General features: G+C 39.2%; 1 protein-coding gene and 2 non-coding genes across 3 annotated transcripts; 2 read left to right on the top strand and 1 right to left on the bottom strand.

The window, feature by feature from the left end:
• On the bottom strand, positions 1-15,705 carry LOC140770107 (ATP-dependent helicase BRM). The gene is made up of 14 exons (XM_073111109.1): positions 15,190-15,705; positions 12,504-13,892; positions 11,005-12,321; positions 10,790-10,902; positions 10,502-10,589; positions 10,330-10,416; positions 10,012-10,104; positions 9,839-9,922; positions 8,469-8,672; positions 6,624-6,869; positions 4,950-6,542; positions 4,302-4,829; positions 2,872-3,120; positions 1-1,300 (listed from the first exon to the last, which is right to left on the bottom strand). The coding sequence occupies exons 1-14, from the start codon at positions 15,361-15,363 to the stop codon at positions 587-589; spliced, it is 6,879 nt and encodes a 2,292-aa protein (XP_072967210.1). The 5' UTR covers positions 15,364-15,705; the 3' UTR covers positions 1-586.
• Positions 15,706-20,117: 4,412 nt separating this feature from the next.
• LOC140777761 (small nucleolar RNA snoR60) lies at positions 20,118-20,191 on the top strand. The gene has a single exon (XR_012107081.1). It is a non-coding gene; the product is annotated as a small nucleolar RNA snoR60 (small nucleolar RNA).
• Positions 20,192-20,610: 419 nt separating this feature from the next.
• Positions 20,611-20,684, top strand: LOC140777768 (small nucleolar RNA snoR60). Its single transcript, XR_012107082.1, has one exon. It is a non-coding gene; the product is annotated as a small nucleolar RNA snoR60 (small nucleolar RNA).
• Positions 20,685-20,993: the final 309 nt, after the last annotated feature.

Below are 20,993 nucleotides of genomic sequence, written 5' to 3'. Positions count from 1 at the left end.
GAAGTCTTGAACTGTCAGCAGCATGTGAAGAATAAAAATATACACACAAAAACAATAAAAATAAAAAACAAAAACAAAAAATATGAGCCCTGCTTCTGCTTGGAACCAGAACATACAGCTGCAGCTTTTCTGTTTGTCTATGTGGTGGAAAGATCAAAAGATGTAGACACTGCCAAAGGAAATTGAAATTCATGATTGGTACAATCTCATGTTGCAGATCCACACCCCCTCTATTTTTCTGTTCAAAGCTACAAAATTCACAAATGTAACAAATTGTATGGAAGTTTCATGATCACTAATTGATGGATGGAACCCAAATTATAACAATTGTATGGAAGCTTCTCTTTCTTTAAAAATTAATGCAGAAACAATTTCCTTCCCTCATTTCTTAAATTCATATCACATCACAACCACCACCGCTCCTCACATCCCCTGAGCCTGAGGGCAGAGAGAGATGATTTCAAGGATAAGACAGCGCATTGGGGTGGATGAGGTAAGCGGAATTTCCACCGGTACAACCTAAGGGCCAGCAGGCTGAGCTTTTAACAGTAGAGAATATTTAGACAACATTTATATACACTGTAAATCACATATGGCTGGGCCTCCTTTTACCAGCATCTGTCCTCATCCTCTTTACAGGCTTGGCCCATTGCACATCTCCTATGCCCGGGGACGCACCACCCCCACCCTCTGGCTGTTGCACCAGCTTATGTGCCCAACCGACTGGATTTGTTGCCGGTTGAGTTGTATGAGGATCTCTCTGAAATGGAGCCCTGACGCTTCTACTCATGCTGTGTGGGGAGGACACAGGTCCCATCCTCCCAGGATTAGAAGGAGAGAGCGGTCCAACTCGACCTGAACTAGAGGGTGATCCAGGACCAGCCCTCTGCTTCACTGCAGACTTTTCCCTGTCTTTCCTCTTCTTCTTGCAGATAACCAGATCACCTGGGTGAGCCAATAGAGGTGTGCAATCAGAAACCTGCTCTCTCCCACTTCCACTGGCAGGCCTGGGTTCCCTTTGAAGCTTCGAAGGAAACCCGCGGTTCTTCCCTTCATCGATCGATGTAGACCCACGAGATAAGTTCTTGGGAGGCCCAGTTTCTTGCTCTGCCTCACTGATTGGTGTCCGGTGCTTGCTTTGGCTGCCAGGAGCCTGCTTCGGAGATGGAGCAGCAGAAGCAGATCCTAGAGGGCTCGAAAAGGACACAGCATTCCTTGCTTCTCGGAAATCAGAATCTGGAAAGGCGATCTTCATGATATCAAAGAATACGTCTTGAAGCTTCCCAGCTTCCTGCCGCACCTGCAGAAGATTAAAAAATTAAGACAAGTTAGAAAGAATTTATAATACCAATGTCTGTATGTCAACTTGTAGCATACTAGCAAATTGTGTAATTGTTTTTTGTAGATTGCTTTGTTGCTGTGATACAAAAAGCATTAGTCAACATGGCATTCCAACCTTGGCTCGAGATGGAACGGATCGCTGGCATGTGTCATGCCGAGTCAGTGTGCCATTGACACACAGGATAGTCTTGACAGACCAAAAGAATAAAGCGATCTATGAACCTTTCTATGGCTTTATACTAGGTTCTAGAGACCACATTAAAGTCTTTCAACACTAGATATTAGTATAACATATGTTATTCAGTTATCATCTCATGATTTTCCCTAATATTCCTTGGATCTTCTAAGTTGGGGTAACTAGGGGAAGAGCAAAGTTTCCCTTTGATTTTCTAAAATTTAAAATATACTTTATATAGATCAAGCATCAAAATGCAAAGAGATCAAGAGAATGAAAGAAACTTGAAATTAAATTTGTTTAAAATAAGATAAGGGCAATACCTAGCGGCATGCATAAATATGGGTAGCTCTGAGTGAGTAACAAGATACTCCCCTATATTTGTGCTGATAATTAACTGGCAAGATATGCATCAACCTGTGCCAATCCGCACAGTGATCCATGAAACCACGGTAGTCACAAAAATTATCTCTTTTATCAGAAAAGCTATTGCTTTTGATAATTTTCACAAGCATAATTGGCTTACAATCAAAGTACAACCACCAAAATGCACAAATCTGTGTTAGGTGCCTATTTTCTTGAATCTGAGAATGTTCCCAATGGATACACAGCCGGTTTTTGTACATCAGCACTTAAAACCAAATCTAGGACCAAGTGATATTACTCCTTACATCTAGAGGCGATCATCGGGCAATGCGGGCCAGGTTCGGGCTGCGCTTTCCATGTCGATCAAGCTTAAGTATTTGCTTACCCCTCGGCACACCAATCAATAGGGTTGAGCTATGCTAGAATACTATAACCCCTTATTGCCCACTAAGCCATGAAATATTGAGCTTGGGTCGAGCATAAAAGGCCGAGTGTAATTGGTCTCCATGAAAATATTTTAGTTAGCTCTCATAGAAACATACTTACATAGTAGTATCTAATTTACTAAATATCTAATCTGGGACCACAAAACCATATGAATATGCGAGCGTAACAAGCTGGCTGGTGCAGCTGGTTGGGCTTTTAGGTCAGGACGGGCCGGGTGGGCAAAGGCTTAGCCCCCACCCATTACCATCTTGAGCTCGGGTAGGGCCGTGCGGGGTTTGGCCGAGTTTGGGCAGTTCGGGCACCAATGATCAGCTCTACTTACATCTATGGCAAATAAATCCTCAATATGGATAAATTACAATTCTATGCCAATGAGAACGACTTATGCAGTTTTACAGAATTATACTTGAACTTGTATAACGATCTGACAGAAAGAATCATAAAGCAGTTCTAGACAAAGTTCAGAATTTCAATCTTAAGTATAGATGGTAAATTGAAGGGAACTTGATAGGAGGAGAATATAGAAAGAATGATGTACATACCTCAGAAGAGTAGTTGCAATATCTCACTACATTTTTCAACATCAACTGCACATCTGCTATAAAGTTAGTCACACCATTATACTCCAAACCATCCACTCGCTGCTCAATCTTCTGTAGGTCCAGGGGGCTGCTAGTGGAAGCCACGAGACTGGAATTCTCATTCCTCCTCCACCATTCAGACAACATGGGTACAAGTTGATGGCCATCTTTATCAATCCTTCTCCGCAGCTTGCTAATTACATTCTTGCACTACAGTTGATAAAAAGTGATCGTCGGGTTATTCCTCCAAAAGAATGAGCACGCAATAGGACCCATGTAAGGCAGTTCCAATACAGTCAAGTTATACCATAGTAGCAAAAAGCCAAAAACTATAACAACAAAGGTTGAAAGCAGATAGTCTTTCTTTTGTGGGATATTTCCCTCCATTGTTGGAATATTACCATGAAGAATGATGTTCACAAGCATCAGTCAACGAACTTTCAAGGTCAAGAAAGATACAGAAAAGGGAATAAAGTATGAAGAGATTTACTCATACATACTCGGTTCTGTGTTTGTGCATTGAAGATCCCTTAAAAACCATTATGGCGTTATATAGTTTCTCATTTACTCTAGCCAAGACACTTCTCATCTTCAGCTCTTCCCAAAGTGACTTTCGCCTGAATTAAATAATTTCTCCTTACTGGAAATATTGATTCCTCTGGATATATCAAAACAATCTTAAATAATTTTCTTATCCTCAATTTGCGCTTGACCCAACTCCAACTTGTCACATGCATAGTCATCTAAGTCATAGCATATCCATAATCATTATAATAACAACTGCACTGGACAGAGGACAATCCCTCTGTTTATTTACTTCGAAGGCTGAGAATTGCACATAATTAACATATATGAACCATTAACTAATGTCCATGAGGAAGGCATATTTCCATTTCTACTGTTTTAACTATCAACTATCAACTTAGTTTTTTGGGATTAAAAGGAAAACTTGGTGTAGATTTCCTTATTCTCTCTCATACATATAGGCAGAGAGAGGGACAGAGGGAATCTCAAAGATGTGAATTAACTATAGGATCAGTATGGTTCAATGTTAAGGCTTCAAGCTTTTTGCGATGGATGTTCTACAACAAATCCAATATAAAAATGTAAATGTTCCCCAGGCTATAAAAGTAGGGATAAAGTTGCCAAAGCCAATCCACAGCCAACTAAAAATATGGGACATCATGCATCACTTAACGTTATGGAACGCAATAAAAACCGAAAGCTTTGGCTATAGAATAAATCATGCATGCAATTGGCAGCTTGTCCTTAAGTAGGCAACTTTTAGTGGAATAATCATTAAGTCCCCCCAGTACAACAGACAGTAGAAAACTGTTTCTATTGAATATAGAAAAAGAATCCACACAAGACAGGAGAGAAATGTTGTTTACCTTCCTTTGCATACTGTCAGACATCTTTTTGCCAATGAGACTTGGACCAGCAGAACCGATGACCTTGTTGCTCCAACTTCCCTTAGAACAGTCAGCGGAATCCTCCGGAGGCCCAGCAAAGTAGCTCAACCTACCGGACTTCTGCATTACAACTGGTGAAGTCTTCCTTGAAGGCAAATTAGGTACCGGTTTTCTAGAAGAATTACTAGTATATTGCCTTCCGGAAAGAGGCTCTTTGAATGCCTCAACTTCCTGGTCAGACCTCAATGGCATATCAAATTCATTGTCTGTTGGCAAGGGTAGCTGAGAACCACGTTGGTTAAAGGCCCTATCTCCACTGGATTTCTCATGGAGTCTTTCCGCTGTATATCGTGAACGAAATCGGATACTACGTTTACGCTTTATTTTTGGCTGAAGAACTTGTTCATCCTCACCATCATCACGGTCATGGTTCCAACTTACTGACTGCTGCAGATCCATGTGTGAGTCACCTGATAACGCAATTTCTCCTTCCTCTAGTTCATCTGGCTGCATATTTTCAGGGAAAGAAAATGAGAAGATTTCGTACCTTGTGACGCAAAATTGCAAAATATAAAATACACTCATTGGAAGGACATGATATAAACAAAGGAGAAGTTAGATACATACAGTTCTTTTTGAAAGAGGATCTGGTCTGGCATCTAAAGCAGAAAGAGATCCAAATTTTTGTGAAGACATTGAAGGAGTAACAGGCTGTGGTATTCTTCGACTTCCAGAGGAAGATCCACTTGAACCAGCATCTTCAAACCTATGAATAGTTCTGATGCCTTCCATTGCTTGGGAAAATTCATAACCACCACCATTACTAATCAGCACCTCCTCTTCTAATTGATCCTTGTTATTTGGTAGCAAAGCAACAGTATCATTATATTCTTCATCCTCAAATTCTCCTATTTCTCCCTCTTCTTCGAGCAAAGAAGATGCATTTCTTTCTTCTATGTCAGCATCAGAATCATCGAAGTCATCATCATCCACCTCCCTGTAATTCAAGTAACTTTTGGAAGTTGACGAACCTTTTGGACGTCCCCTTCTTCTCTCAGTTTTACTAGTAGATGGACCTGAGAAAAGGTCACCAGATTCTAATTCATGGTTGCTAGACAAAATGTTTTTTGAAGGCTTTTTAGATAGTCTATTAACAATAGAATCTACTTCTCTAGAACTAGCACGTAGCCACTTTGGTACTTGATGATGTTTCACCATATCTCCAGTCCAATCGAAATCTTCGTCCATTTGGTCAAACAGCTCAATTTCTTCTTCACTGCGAGCAATCATGCGATTTACCTGCTGAAGTGAAGGAACATCATGGACAGTTTCCTGGTATCTCTCTTCATCATGTAGTAGTGTCTCCAAAGTCATCCGTCTTTCTTCATGTGTTGTTCGTTGATCAAACCGGCCAGCGTTAATGACCTCATCAGCCATATCAATCTTGTATTGTTGAATGTTGTTACGGATAAGGCTCTCAATGGATCCCATATATCGATCTCTACCAGCAAGATCCTCTTCTAAATCTCCTGAACCTCCATTCCTTAACTCATCCTCTTTCTGATAGCTTGAGATTTTGTCGACGACAGCTTCCATGTATATGACTTTCACCTCTCTCTTCTGTCCAATACGATGAGCCCTGGCAACTGCCTGCTCCTCATTTTGTGGATTAGGATCAGGGTCATAAATCACAACAGTATCTGCACTCTGTAGATTCAGACCTCTTCCTGCAGCACGGATACTGAGCAAGAAGATAAAACAATCAGAATCAGGGCTGTTGAAGTCTACAATTGCAGATTCACGATCTTCTAGAGTAGTAGTCCCGTCAATTCTTCTGTAGACAAGCCGCCGCCATTGTAAGTATTCCTCTAGAATATCAAGAAGTTTTGTCATAGTACTGAAAAGAAGAACGCGATGACCAGCTCTCTGAAGTTTTATGAGAATCCTATCAAGAATCCAGAGTTTTCCACAAGATTTGACAACAAAGTCCTTCGAATAATCATTGAAATAGGGGTAGTTGAGTAAAGGATGATTGCACGCTTTCCGCAGCTCCATACATTTATTATTAAGATTCTTAAACATCTTAACCTGGTACATCGGATTTTTCTGAACCCTGCGCAGCTCATCGTCAGGATCAACCCTAATGGTACCAGTGGATTTTATCCAATCATATATAGCACCCTGAATAGCTGACATTCTACATCTCAGAACAATTGAGACCTACAATCAAGTGCCATATAAATATCATTGCCTATTTAAAGGGAAAAAGAGGCAATACACATGAAACAAAGGAACTTATACCTTCCTAGGAAGTGAACCTTCAACATCTTCGACTCGCCTTCTTAGCATAAAAGGTTCTAAAATTTGATGAAGCCGATGAATGATAATCACTTTTTTTTCAGTCTCTAGCCAATCATCTTCCTCTGGATTATGTGAAGGACCATCCTTCTGAAAGGGCTTTGAGAACCAATCATGAAATGCCTTCCGATTGTCGAATACTTCTGGTAGAAGTAAATTCAAGAGAGACCAAAGCTCCTTCAAGTCATTCTGGGGAGAATAATTCCAGTCACAAAATATAGACCACGGGTATTAGCATAATAGTTCCAACTTAACAAAGTGCCAAATAGAAAGCATTGCATTATTTATCAATGGAAGAGCAAGTAATATGGACTAATCTGAAAGAAGATGGAAAGAAATCCATGTCAATTTGCACTACTACTTTTATAGTTCTAACAGCTTTAGCACATCAATTTTAGAAACTTCAGTTATTTCTGCATTTCAGTCTCTAAGGCTCCATTTAGATTGGGTTTAAGTGTTTTCAAAAAACCAAGTTCGTGACGCTAACCTAGTTTTGTAACCAAACACCAACTAAAAGCCTAAGACCCAGTTAGTATCAACTAAGGTTCTAAGTATCAGTTTCAAAATCAGGATTAAGTGTTTGAAAAACAATATGTATTGGCCGTATCGGTTGTACTGGCCTTTCATTTCGGACAATTCAAAGCGGGGATCGACTAAATTCATGCCGGCCGATCCATTTCGGCAATACGGATCTGGATCGACCGATACTTGAATCCATGGTGTCAACATACTTCTCTCTAAATCTGATTCAGAGCAAAAGGTTAAACCAATTTAAAAACAAAGTCAAATTATCATTTTGCTCTTGATATGATATTACTTCAATCAATTGTCATTTCAATCCCTTCTTCTCTCTTGCTCTCTTAACAAGCCTTTTAGTAATGTAATATAAAGGATACTTCGATTAATTGACAAAAACATCTCCTAAACTCACTTCTCATTCTAGTTTAAGGAATCACTTTTTCATGTCGAATCAAAACTAATGATGACATCACTAACCCAATTTACAACAAACACTCAATTTCCCTAAACCTGTTTAAGGTAACATATTCAGGGATAAAAAATGAGAGTAGCTAACTGGGTTTTGGAGCTAACCTACATCCAAATGCCACCTAAGACATCATGGAGCCTTAAAATACATGATACTCCACATATTCCTGGTTAAGTGTTAGTCTTACTGCCCATGCTTTGACTAGTGTAAAAATTGTTATATGCATGCTGTGCTCTTTAATAGCGACTATGTGAAAGTACATACATATATGTGGAAAAAATGCTTACCCCTGCTATATATAATGACGACCTTTTGCAATTACCAATTAGTATTTCAAATTCTAAGAATTTGGACCAACACAAGTATAGAATGGTCCACTAATAAATTAACAACAGAAGAGCCACCTCCTTAATTTGTTGGCAGATGCTTAATTATGTATAAGCGTACAAGATATGCCAGTGACAAACATAGCGCAACCGATATGCTGGCTGACATAACAGAAAATCAGGAATTCATAAAAAAATATATATAACAAAAACCATATGAGCTAGCATATCCTCATACTATTATACAAAGTTACAACTTGTGTTTCACAACATGATACCAGTTACATAGTGCTTCAGAAGCAAATACATGAGCTCCAATGTGAGGTATGATAACATTGTTCAATCAAGCAGTCAACAAGTAACGATATTAAGGAAAAGGATTAGAACTTTTTATGTTGAAATTTCAGTATGTTCTGTTAGAAATCCAGAAATTGAAATGGTAGTTCAAGAATCGAAGTATAACTTATAGCATACCTGGAGAGGGGTTCCAGTGAGAAGCAGCCGTCTCTGGCACCGGTACCGATCAAGATCACGTGCCAAGACCGACTCCCTATCCTTCATCCGTTGGGCTTCATCAATGATAATGTACTTCCAACCAATTTTTGACAGTTTTGATCGGTCATACATGACAAATTCATATGTTGTCACAAGTACATTAAATTTTATGGCACAAACCTCCTGCAAAGCAAAGAGAGAACTCAGAGAAGATGAATTGGTACACAGCCAAGATCAGTGCAGGTACAGTTTACTGCTTCTCTACCCCTAACATGTGTAGATTTCACTTCAATCATCCACAAGTATGGCATGTTAAAGTTGTTCTTTTATTTCACACACACACTACCATTCAAATGGAAAAGGAGACAATTGCATAAAAGTTGATGGATACGAGAGTTGGCACACAAACTCAATGCGTGAAAAAATCAGCCCTTAAGAGAGAAAATGAGAGATACTAACACCTTCAACATATGCACCAAGTGTTAAAAGAAGAACAGTTGGTTCTAGAACAGTCTAACACCAAACAGGAGCATTTAATTATGACCAAAGATTGATTAGGTAATAACTGAGTTTGGGTCATACATGGCTTCTTTTTCATGGAGTTAGTCCCTTGAGAACTCTACAGCAAAGATTTCATTAGCAGGAAAAGCTCACAAATTATTCGGAGTGCAAGTTATCTGATCAGATAAGTTACAGAATTCCCAATGTGTTGTCAACTAATAGCAGAAATTGCTTTTCAAGAAGTGGACACAATTCTCACATCCAGGCTTGACTTATTTGCTTCCTCCCATCCATCAGTTTTTCTTTCCTCTTTTGATTAGTAACACTCATACAACCTTGTTTATACTAAGTTAAAAAATAAAGTCAGTAACCAAAAAATGGGCGTCCTATGCATGAGGCTCCTACTTATGTAGGGTTTGAAGAGGAGAGATGTAAGCAGCCTAATCCTTAATTCTACAAAGATTATTTTCAGAACTTGAACTCATGACCTCTTAGATGCAAAGGGCAAGACTTACTGTCACACCAAGTGCCACCCTCAAAGTCAATCAACTATATGAGAAGAAAATATTCTCCACTCAGATTGTACGAATAATATATGATAACAGTGCTATGCTAACCCAAACTGACAGAATGGAAAACAAATAAACAGTTACACAACTATATAGAGTTATAGGCAAATGAACATACTAACTATACAGTTCAGCTCTTAAATCATGTTCCTTGGATACTTGCATACATTAGACATAAAAGAGCATGAAAAGGTTTGACACTTTCATAAATGACAAAAATATGACTAAAGCACAGAAGGCACCATTTTTATAGAAAAGGCACATAGATAAGCATCTTGCCTGAGAGAACAACTTCGATCTTTGATCCTTTCCACCAACATAAAATATGCATGATACAGATGGTAACCAGTTAAGCAATTCACTCTGAAACCATAAAAGGTTAAGCAATAAAGCCTTTAATTTCTAAGAAAAACAACATAAATGAAATAATAGAAATAATTAAACAGCTTCACCTTCCAATTAACTAAGACAGCATTTGGAACTATTATAAGATGTGGCCCATAATTCCCTTTGAACTCCATCAAATAAGCAATCAATGCCATAACCTGCAAGTCAAGAGTTGCCAAAAATCATTGCAGTACAATGGGAACAATATTTGCTTTTCCTATTCTATATAAAGCAACCATAGAAAATTTGCCTCAATACAGCCAATAGACCAAAAGAAAATCATTGTCACTAGAAAAATAAAAACTGAACAAAGCAGTCATCTGTCAATAGAAAGCAAGAAAAAGATAAGAATAGGACTTAGAGGTTGAGAGGTAGTAAGCAACCTGAACAGTCTTACCAAGACCCATCTCATCTGCCAAAATACCATTCAACTTGTTATTGTACAAAGAGAGCATCCACTGCAGACCAACCTGGATAAAAGCATAGACACTAGCTAAGATGATTAAATTTGACTATGTACAAAAGCAATCTACTAGAAATAGGACTTGCACCTACAAGCTGGTAATCTCTTAAAGTTCCGCAACGTAGCATTGAAGGCTGCCTTATAACTCTTTCATTCACAGCATGAGCCAGATTATAATACCTAAAAGACAATCAAAATCTCTAATGTGATTAAAACAAAGCAGCTCCAAGAACAAAAGTAGTGATTTTGAAATGACAGAAGAAGTCCTTCAACACAAATTCATATAAGATTGATGTTAGAATGAGAAGATGAAAATTTGAAATTAATTGCTTGAATACAGTCCAGGAGCAGAAAGCTAGTATTCATAGCCGATAACTCACTTGTTAGCAGATGAATTGTCCCTAGGAGCATTCATCTCTGAGAACCGATTCCTTATCACTACCTCCTCGGCAGCACATGCTGCTGCAGTCTTGACTTCTTCTTCTGAAAGACCCTATTGAAAGAGAACACACATATTAAATTGGGACAATGTATGACATAAAAGGAAATGAAAACCAAATGGAAACTTTTCTGCCACTCTTCAAGTGAATAATACCTGCGCACGTGCAGCAGTTGCAGCAGCATTTGAAGCCTCTTCAACCTCTTGAAAATTCTTTGCAGCTGTTATTTTCCCACCAAGTTTGAGCAAATACTCTTCCGTCTGGGATAAGAAGGAAGATAGAACAGAATATCGTTGAGCTGCATCACCATGAATATTTGTCTGCTGCTCCAGTAACATTTCACGATATCTATCCACATCATTATTTTTCAATGCCTCCATTCTTTTGTCACGACCATCGTCCTTCTTCTTTGAAAACTCCCTCAACATCCTTTCGTGATATTTAGCAACTCCTCTATTGCGTGCTGTCCGTGCATCGCGGATGGCCCAGTGTGCCTCCAAGAGCTTCTTCCGCCATTGGATGATAGATTTCAGTTGCTTTTCTCTCAGGACCTTTTGCGCTTGTTGCACTTGCCTCAAAAGCTCAACACGTTGGCGTTCACATTCTCTAACAAACTTTCTGTATGGCCTATCAGACATTGCCATTATCTCCTGTTGTTGCTGATCAACTTCATCCCTCAGACGAGCCTGAAGATCTAGCAGTCTGAGTTTCTTTTCCTCGATTTGCAACCGTAGAACAAGATCAGGCCTAATCCTTCTTCTTTCTAGGTTAACTGCAAGCAATCCGCTTATCTTTTGCAGATTCTCAGTTCTTTTCTTATTAAGCACAATTATACCTTCTTCAACTAGCAAATCTTTCACATCATAAGCTAATGTCAAATTACTAGAGTAATTTGCAGTTACTGATCCTAATGAATCATGCTTCCTAGTGAAGGATGGAAAATCAAAAATTGGACCATGATATTTTCTAGTAACATCTCTTTGAGAGGGTGTGTTACTTGTGGGGGACGGTTTTTTCACCTGCTCAACATCCACTGTGCCACTGTCTGCTGCTACAGATTTTCCCCTTTCACCATTATAATCACCCTTGACAGATGTCTTTGGACTTCCCCTTTCTACTTCCTGCTCAGATTTGACAGAAGAGGAATTATTATGATCTAATTTTGAGATAGATCCAACCAGCAAAGGTTCCTTTGATGTAGCTGCCATTCCGTGCATGCTGCTCACGACGGAAGCTTTCTCTTCACCAGCAGAGGCCTCTTCTTTTGGCAGGCGCTGACCTTTGAGCAATGAAGCATGCTCTGGAGCCTTCTGATTACTCTCAGTATGTCTCACATGCTCCTCGGCATTATTCACTGCAACCCTTTCCCGATTAACCATTCCTGGTAAGATGAGCGACTGCTGTGCCTGTGGATCAGATGGCTGAGATGTAATAGCTTCAAGAACTTCTGATGGTAGTGTCCGTTCACCACGCTGCCACACAGTAAACAGGAACAGGAATTATAGTGACTAATGAGAAAAGTAGCGTTTGAGTATAACTCGTCCTTGTGCTCATAAGTAATTCATCAGAGTTTGCACACATTAAGACTTTGGCAAATAAAATACAAAAGAATAAAAAATAAACAGATTAAATGCAAGTCAAACCCCAGTGGTACCTTGAGCCGCCTGAAAGCTAATATTTGTGCTTTAAGAACATGAAGCTGCTGTTTGGTAAACCCAATACGTTCTTGTGGGATGTGAGCTGACACACCTTGTGATGGAATTTGTGGACCCACTGTCTCATTGGAAATGATTCTGGGAGCAGCAGGTCGATTGAAATGTTGCTGGGGCCTTAGATATTGCATCTGAGCTGCCTCAGACCCAACTGAAGAAGTATTCTTTGAATGTGATGGCTCAGCAGCCTGGTTTATGCTACCAGATGTTTGTGGCAAATGCATCACTTGCCGTCCATTTCCAGTTGTCATTGAAGGTCCAACAACCCTTTCATTTTGGCTCTCCCTGTTGTAAGCAGATATTTGCTGCTGCATTTGCATATTATTAAGATTCATTACATTAGTCTCCGCTCCAGTCGGCATGGAGTTAGGAGGGAGAGACTGTTGGGATTTTAAAGGGCCAGTCTGAACAGAAATCTCGCTTAAGGAGTTGCCATGTGCAGAATTTTCACTGCCAACTGGTGATGGCATAACCTGTTGCTTTCCAGATGGCAGTGACTGTTGTGCAGTTATGCTAGTCTCGTTCTGCTTTTGCAATGCAGACATCCTAGCAGACTGCCAAAGTGGCAGAACTTGAGCAATCAGATTAACGTTGGCAGGAACAGAGAGATCAAGATTGTGTTCCTTTGCCCAAGTCTGCAAAGCTTGCAACTGAGACATTGCTAACTGATTATTAGCAACACTGCTCAAATTTGCTTGCGACTGTGAAGATTGCATAGGTGGTCTCACCATATTTGTCGTTGCTAACTGCTGTCTAAATGCTATTTGAGGAGATTTTAGATCATTTCTTTGCTCCGCACTAGATTGCCCTTGTTCCATCTGTTTCTCAGCGTGTGCAAAATGTTCAGACGATCTCTTAAACATAGATGACTGTGCCTGACTGGCTGCCTGAAGAGACATAAGTTCCTGCATTTTTGACATGTTGGTAAGCATCTCTTGATCCCTTCCAGAAGAACCAACCACATTCATTTTACCCTGCTGCTGGGCCAGCATATTCCCATGAGACTTATGTTGAGCTGCCTGCAAAGCAAGTTGCAGGTAAGCTTGATGATTTGCATTCTGAACATGTTGTTTAGCTGCCTGCAAAACTGTATTCTGGTTTTCCTCACGAAACTGAGGGCCACCAGGTTGATTAGACTGATGGGTTAAATCGTTGTGCGTCCTAGGTGGCTGAGGCAGAGGAATAACACCCGAAGATGATGGAAAGTTACTCCCACCCATCACTCCATGTGCACCACCAGATTGGTAACTTAAAAATACATTTTCACCTTCGGCTTTTCTTAGCTCATGTTGCTGCCGTTGCTGCCGCTGCTGTTCTTGTTGATGCAGTGCCTAAGTAATTGTACAAGTAAAAGAGGTACTTAAAACTTAAACGTTCAAATTGCCATGACTATGTAGATTATAAGGTAAGAAACAAGGCAATAATATAACTAAATTTACTAAAAGGCACTTCAGATCATTCTTATTTGCTCGTTGAGTAAATACAACTGCAAACATAGTGAAATTATCCACAAACTTAACCACTTGGGAGAAAGAATAAGATGCAATTTATGGTTTTATTTGGAGAAAAATTTGGATAGATACAAAGGAAGAATCCTACATCAAAATCTCCAAGCTACTGATAAATCATTGTGTCATGTTTATGTCATGTAGCTTCACATCTAGAGCCCAACTCCGAGAATCTGCCTCTAAATAACCAATTTGATGCCCTTGATGAAGCATTTTTTAAAGTAACAAATGGAATTTTAAGAGACAAAAATAAAAAAAACACTTAAATAATCTAAGTCAGAAAGTTAGCAAAGCAAGAAATTTAACCACCTATAAATGATTTATATAACAAGAACTATGTCTACTTATAAAAATCACAAACCACACCTACCGTAACCGAACATGAAATAAGTTCCAAACAAAACGAACACAGCAAAACGATTTAAAAGCAGTCCCAATAAAATTCTTAATAAGAGACCCTATAGAAAAGGTTCTCAACGGAAACAGTGAAGAACAGTCAAACAGAGACAACGAAAATTTCTGAGAAAAAAAAAACCATTAGTGCAACGACAATTCATAAGTTGCCAAAACCTTCAAATTCATGCGAAATCAATAGTGGGAAAGAAACTTAATCAGAAGCAAAAACATGCACAAAACTGGGGTCAAAAGATAAAAAGGGAATGCTACACATTCTTCATCTAACGAACCCAATATTAAACAGAAAAGCAATAAAAGTTTCAAATCAAGAACTGAGCTAGATTTAGAAGAGCATTAAAGAGGACGAACGAGCATGAAACTTTCAATAAGCCCACTGGAAACTGAAAGACCACAACTTCCAGAATGAACTCGAAAACTCCAAAGAATAAAGGAAGTCTGAAAAGACGGGAAGAAATGAGTACGAAAGGTTTTGCGCAAAGTCATTGTCTATCCCACAAGACCTGCATGAGATTGACAGAATCTAAGCCAACCAGAATCCTACGGAGTCGGAGACATCTTCCACTCCAAATTAAAGAAACAAACAGTAACCCCGGACCACGTCCCCACTTTCCCCCAGATATGGAAACAAACACCACCCGCCGCAACTTGCGCCGACCACGAGAGATTAAAAGCCAAAAGAGAGCAGGCACGAAATCCCACTCACCTGCCTATAAGCCAGCTGCTGCTGCTGGATCGAATCAAACCCTAGATGCCCCTGCGCGGAGGAAGACGACGACGGCGAAGCGGAGGAAGAAGGAGAGGGCCGCCCGGACGGCGTAGGCGGCGCCGCCGGGTTCCGGCCGTTCCCAGCGGCGCCACCACCACCCCCGGATTGCATAACCAAGAACCCAACCCTAGCTCGAAATCTTCGGTATGCTCCAAAACCCTACAAATCCGGAGATCGGACACCAAAAACGAGGGATGTTTTTAGATCTGACGCACCAGAAGCGGTTTTCCGATAATCTTTGCTAGGAATTGAGTCTCCAGAACTGGGGAATGACAGATCGGAAGGGGAATCTTTCGTCGGAATACCGGATCGAGGAAGGAAGCCGGCGATGGAGTCGGATTAAAAACCCTCGATTGCGTGCCGCAGTCAAACCCTAGCCCTGTTTCCTTTTTTTTTAATTTCTTTGTTTCTTTTCGCTCTTTTTCTCTTTTTTTTTTTTACGCCCTCACAAGAGATGAGAGCCGTCAATTTTTATATAAACCCCGGGTTAGAAGCCCGTGACACAAGCAGTAAATGCCATTGCAGTTGCAAACAATTACGAATGTACCCCTAGTTTTCACGAAATGATAAAACCGCTCTTTTGCTCGCGAAACCATGCTGCTCATTTATTTTTCCGTATATACCCTTGAGTTGAAGAATTAATTCACTGATTTGCCCCTTTGTCACGCTCCCATATATTAAGGCACACAATTATAATTTATTACGCATGGATTCACATATAATGAATGAATGGTGTACATTACATGTTTGTGTAAAGTGTCATAATTTGAATTTCCCAAAGAAATGAGGGTAATTCTCGTAATTTAAGCAAATAGGTCACCCCTCCTATTTCACCGATTGCTTTAAGCGGATCCGGTATCCCGTGGGGCTACGCCGCTCGGGAAACCGCTGCCTATCTGAGATTTGTCGGTTTGCCGATGCGGGTCCCACTCCTCCGCCAATAAATGGAATTACAGCTGCTATATTTCCCCCCCCCCCCCCTCTCTCTCACACACTAATGGGGAGAAATCAAGTGTGCTCCCATGGGACAGCGGACACCAAATCCCACGAAGGATCCAGCTGGGCGAATCACGTAGGGGACACGGAAACGCACGTCTGCTCGCCACGTGACGTTCTGCGAACCCCGTTACCGTCCACGGGGTTCGGCGATAGATGCCGTTGTCTTGGGACTTGGGACTGTGGGGTCGCTGAGTGCTGACTTGAGCTCACTTGATTTGATGCATCAGAGGGTCTGAGGAGCAAGAAAGTTGGGACCTTTTTCTACCCTTTGGCAGCTTTTTATGTTACTATCATTTAATTAATAATAGACAAATTCATTGTACGGGGTTGCTAGGATTAGTCTTTGTAATTTCATTATTAAACAACAAAATCTCCCATGATTTTGCTATGATGACAACCATATATGTGGTTTATACTTGTTTCAATTTGCTGTCAATTTTAACGTGGTAATAATACTTGATCGATTAACAGATTGCGTGAGTGACCTTTGCAATATGAGTGAGTAAGGCAATTAATGAGGTTTGATACGTTTGTTATAAATGGGCTGGTGACTTGGTATGTGTAATGAAAGACGTGGACCGGTTAAAAACCATAGGGGTCATTTTGTATTACTCGTGTAACAAATGGGTCATGATCACCTTGATTTGATTTTAACCTAAAGTCCGACTAACTTGGCACGACTATAACCTCTAGATGCTTATAAATTCACATGTTGTTGGTGATATGATGATAACTTGTTTGAGACTTTGAATGTTGCTCCTCTTTGAATTTTTACTTGATTGATTTTATTATTGGAGTGTTATATATGTATAATCTGTGGTTATTATAGTCAATTTATTTGTTCAATTTATATATTAAGAAGAGTTATCTTTTTTGTCTGGTCTATAATTAATATAAATACTTATAGTTGGTTAAGATGAAAATAAAGTGGTGGGCGGAAAGAATTACAAGTAACAAAGAGCCAAGAACTCGGTGAATAAGATTGTGCTTCTAAATGAACAGTAATATCTCCATCTCTATCAAAAGATAGAAAGTTTAAGTAGAATTCTTATATGGGGCAAAGACCTGGATTTAGAAGGTCTTAGCGATAAGCATGTCCATGACTTTGTGCAACTCGGGCGAGATGAACACTGCTCTCTAGGAGCAGAAAAAAGTATCCAAGTAGGTCAATCTAAACTAAACAACTAACCTTTAAGAGAAATAATTTATGAGGGAGAGAGTAAAGTTGCATTAGAGGAATATGTGCTTAACTAACTCCAAGGGTGCAAGTTTGGAGGACCAGCAAAGCCTTTCATGGAGAGGTTTTTATAGCATGGAGTATGTTGAGATGCATAACCTCGGAGGAGAGTTTGAGATACCAAAACTAGGGGAAGAGAGAGGCTTTCTTCGTTTTTTGTCAGACAGAGAGGGTTGACACTGAAGAATTGATGATGTCGTAGTGAGACTTTATCTTATAAATAATCTAGACAATGCTATTCCTAGCAGGGGAGCAACTGAGATGGCAAACCGAATCTTAGACGTTAGTAAGTATTTGATGGGTCACTGGATCAACTCTTCTTGGCTGTTAAAAAAAAGAAGAGATCTCAACTGAAGCATTTCTTGAGAGCATACCAGCGCTAGTGCACGGTCCCTCTAAAAGGAACTTATAAGTTAAACAAAAGAGATTAGCTTTTTTTAATATATAAATTAAACAACAAGATTACCCCCACGGGGGCTCGTGAATTTTAAACTAGTTTGACCTCGAGGTTCAAGCATATTCAAGTTTTCTTATTGGCCCAATTCATTCCCATGTAGTAGGTGGGCCATTCACGAGCAGATATACAAGTTGACCCGATGAATGAGCTAAGGCTCAATTGATTTAAAAAGAATAAAAAAATGTTTTAGGGGCCCAAATTCCATAATTAGCTCTCATATAAATATTTTTCTATAGAACCTCGGATGGGCTACTTTTCAGTCTTATCCAACAACCTATGAGTTTTTTTTTTTTTTCAATTTTGTGTATAATAGACAAACTTTAAATTCCTTTTTATTGTCGCATGCTTTTCATATGTCAAAGTTGGACATAAACGAACGAGAGCATACTTAGATCGTCTCTTCTGAGAAAAAGAGTTCAAACCATTTGCATCTAATGCTATCGTAAAAAACTTACTAAATACCACTCATAATGCTACAAAAGAGCAAGGTTTGAGCGCTTGAGATTGTAACTCCATACGAACCATTTTTGTTTTTTTTATGTTTTCAATTACGAGTTCCAAAAATAAAATGCAAAAGAGAGATTTAAGAGATTGGAAGTAATCAAAGATGGGTCAACCCCTAAAACAAATTACGCTCACCATTAAACCCTCTACGCTTCCCTAAATCCTCAATGTACTTCGCTGCCTAACCTATTTAGCGCAGAAAAATGAGGCTCCCGTGAGGTAAGTATGATAGAGTCTAGTGTTACCTTTTTGCTTACTTTGATGCCATATTTTTAGTTTTTCTCCTCCTTTTCCTCGTTTCCAGGTGGTGGAAGAGGTGGAAGTTTCAGGGGTCGAGCTGATGGTGGTGGTGGTAGAAGAGACTGGGGTAGAGGAGGAGGAAGACAAGGCCTTCGTCGCGGAGGGAAAAAGAAGATGCTCTCTGTACTAAGAATATGGCGATTGGTGAGTCTGTCTATGCGGTGAGCAAGAGGCCCAAAAGGCTTTATTTTATTTTGCATGTCTTAGCATTTTTGTTATTAATTCAGGGTTCGTTTAGTTTGGCATGTTCTTTATGAAGGCGCTCTTACTGTTTGTAGGATGAGGATGGAACGAAGGCCGAGTACAGGGTGTGGAACCCGTTTCGGTCGAAGTAAGCTGCAGCTATTTTTGGCGGTGTTGATAACGTTTGGATGGTAACCTCTCTTTCTTCTTCTTTTCTACCTTCGTTGATTATCGAAAGAAAATTTTGAGTTATGTCTATTTTTAAATTCATATAATTGCAATGACGAGGCTTCTTGTTTAGAGGCAATGTTCTGCATGGTTATATTTCGACTTCTTGCTTAGTTTATATTTTACATGACCCTGTCCTATCCGTATGCTTTGAGCTGCTTCATTTAGTTTATACCTAGGCTCCAGGAACTCGACCGTTGTGCCTTGGAGTAGCATCAGGGACTACTGTCTCTCATGTATCTGACATTGTTGGGCCTGTAAGTTTTCTATTTTGCACTAAATATTGTGAAGTCTCAAGTTCATGGGATCTGTCTTATTTTATGTCACTTGGCAGACAGGGGCGGCTTTTACAGTAGAGTTTTCTCATAGAAGTGGTAGGGACCTTGTTAACATGGCAAAGAAGCGGACAAATGTTATTCCTATAATTGAACATGCTAGACATCCTGCGAGATATAGAATGTTGGTTGGTATAGCTATTTTGTTTTGTTTAGGATTAGTTAGATTTTTTTAATTACTTTACAATATCCGGTTTGTCACATACAGAAAATATCACTAAAGTTAGCACACTCTATAAAACTGAAATGAACTTGAGAAATATCTTCAAGTTGTCAGAATGCATAAAATTTATAATCCTCTTAGAATAAATGACTACTTGTTGTCACATCATATCAGTTTTAGCAAAGTGAATTTTGAAGAAGTTTGGGACTTTTGTTTTAATTGAAAATTTCTTGAAACTCAGTTTGCTTTGAACCCTTTGCTATTTATTTTTTGCAGTTGAGTTGATTCATAAATTGGAAGTTACTTTGCTATTGGATTTATCATCATTTGTTGGTTTTTCATGAGAATCTATAATCATTCTTCTTTCTTTTACTTTAGCATATTTTTTGGCATATGGGCATGTAATGTCAAGCATATTTGTAAAAGTTTTGCAATACTAGTATGTTTTCATTGAACTCCAAGCATATGAGGAACTTACTCGGATTCCCCTTCAGGACATCATAATGGATGATGCAACTTGAGTTTCTGATGCTATTTTTTTTTTCCCCTCCAGCTCTTTATTTGTGGTCTTTTAGCTTTAGAAGCAATTTTTAATTTCGAGGTATTCATGTTGTACAAGAATTTATTCATGTTTTGACTTCTCAATTATGATTTTTTTTCCTACCACTCTTCTTGGGAGTTTAGTTCTTTTATGCATTATTTCCTTCACATCAATATCAATCTTTTTGTCGACAAAACTAAACGTTGCCATGTAGAGGTTTCATTTTGAAAAAGAGTTAATTTATTAAGCTGAAGTTTTTTTTTTTTTCTTCTATTAGTTTGTTGGCTAGTTGGCTGAAAGATGAGACACCGTTGTTGTTTACTTGTCATTTGGAGCCTATGAGCATCAAAAGCTGAAGTAAATTTATAAGTTTCGGGATTTTATTATGTTATATACTTTTATTTGGACAACAAGCATATGATGAACCTACTCGGATTCCCCTTCAGGACATCATGATGGATGATGTAGATCGAGTTTCTGATGCACTTCTGTCACTAGTCTTCTTTTATGACTTGTTTCTTTCTGAGCACACTACTTGCTGTTTTACGTTTGTGTTTATCTATTGACAATTTGAACATTAGACCATCATAACCTTCAAGTATTTTCACATCTCACTTCAACATATTGATATATTTTATTTTTACACTAAATTTTTCATGCTTTCTTGATATCAATAGATGGTTTCCCATGCTTGTCTTGCTTACTTGTGACTTGGAAGTGAGTTATTAACAATGAAAACAATCAGAAAGCAGTGTTTGAAGTCTGAACGTAGACTTAGTTGGCCTCCCTAGTTG

The sequence above is a fragment of the Typha angustifolia genome, chromosome 2 (genome assembly GCF_048772165.1).
Source record: "Typha angustifolia cultivar Huaian chromosome 2, ASM4877216v1, whole genome shotgun sequence".
NCBI classification, from domain to species: Eukaryota; Viridiplantae; Streptophyta; class Magnoliopsida; order Poales; family Typhaceae; genus Typha; species Typha angustifolia.
This window is presented reverse-complemented; position numbering and strand designations above follow the sequence as displayed.

Coding starts and splice junctions, on each gene's coding strand:
- LOC140770107 (XM_073111109.1), bottom strand. CDS start 15,363: ATGCAATCCGGGGGTGGTGGTGGCGCCGCTGGGAACGGCCGGAACCCG. Junction 12,322..12,503: donor TAGCTTTCAGGCGGCTCAAG/GTACCACTGGGG, acceptor ACTGTGTGGCAG/CGTGGTGAACGGACACTACC. Junction 10,590..10,789: donor GACAATTCATCTGCTAACAA/GTGAGTTATCGG, acceptor ATTGTCTTTTAG/GTATTATAATCTGGCTCATG.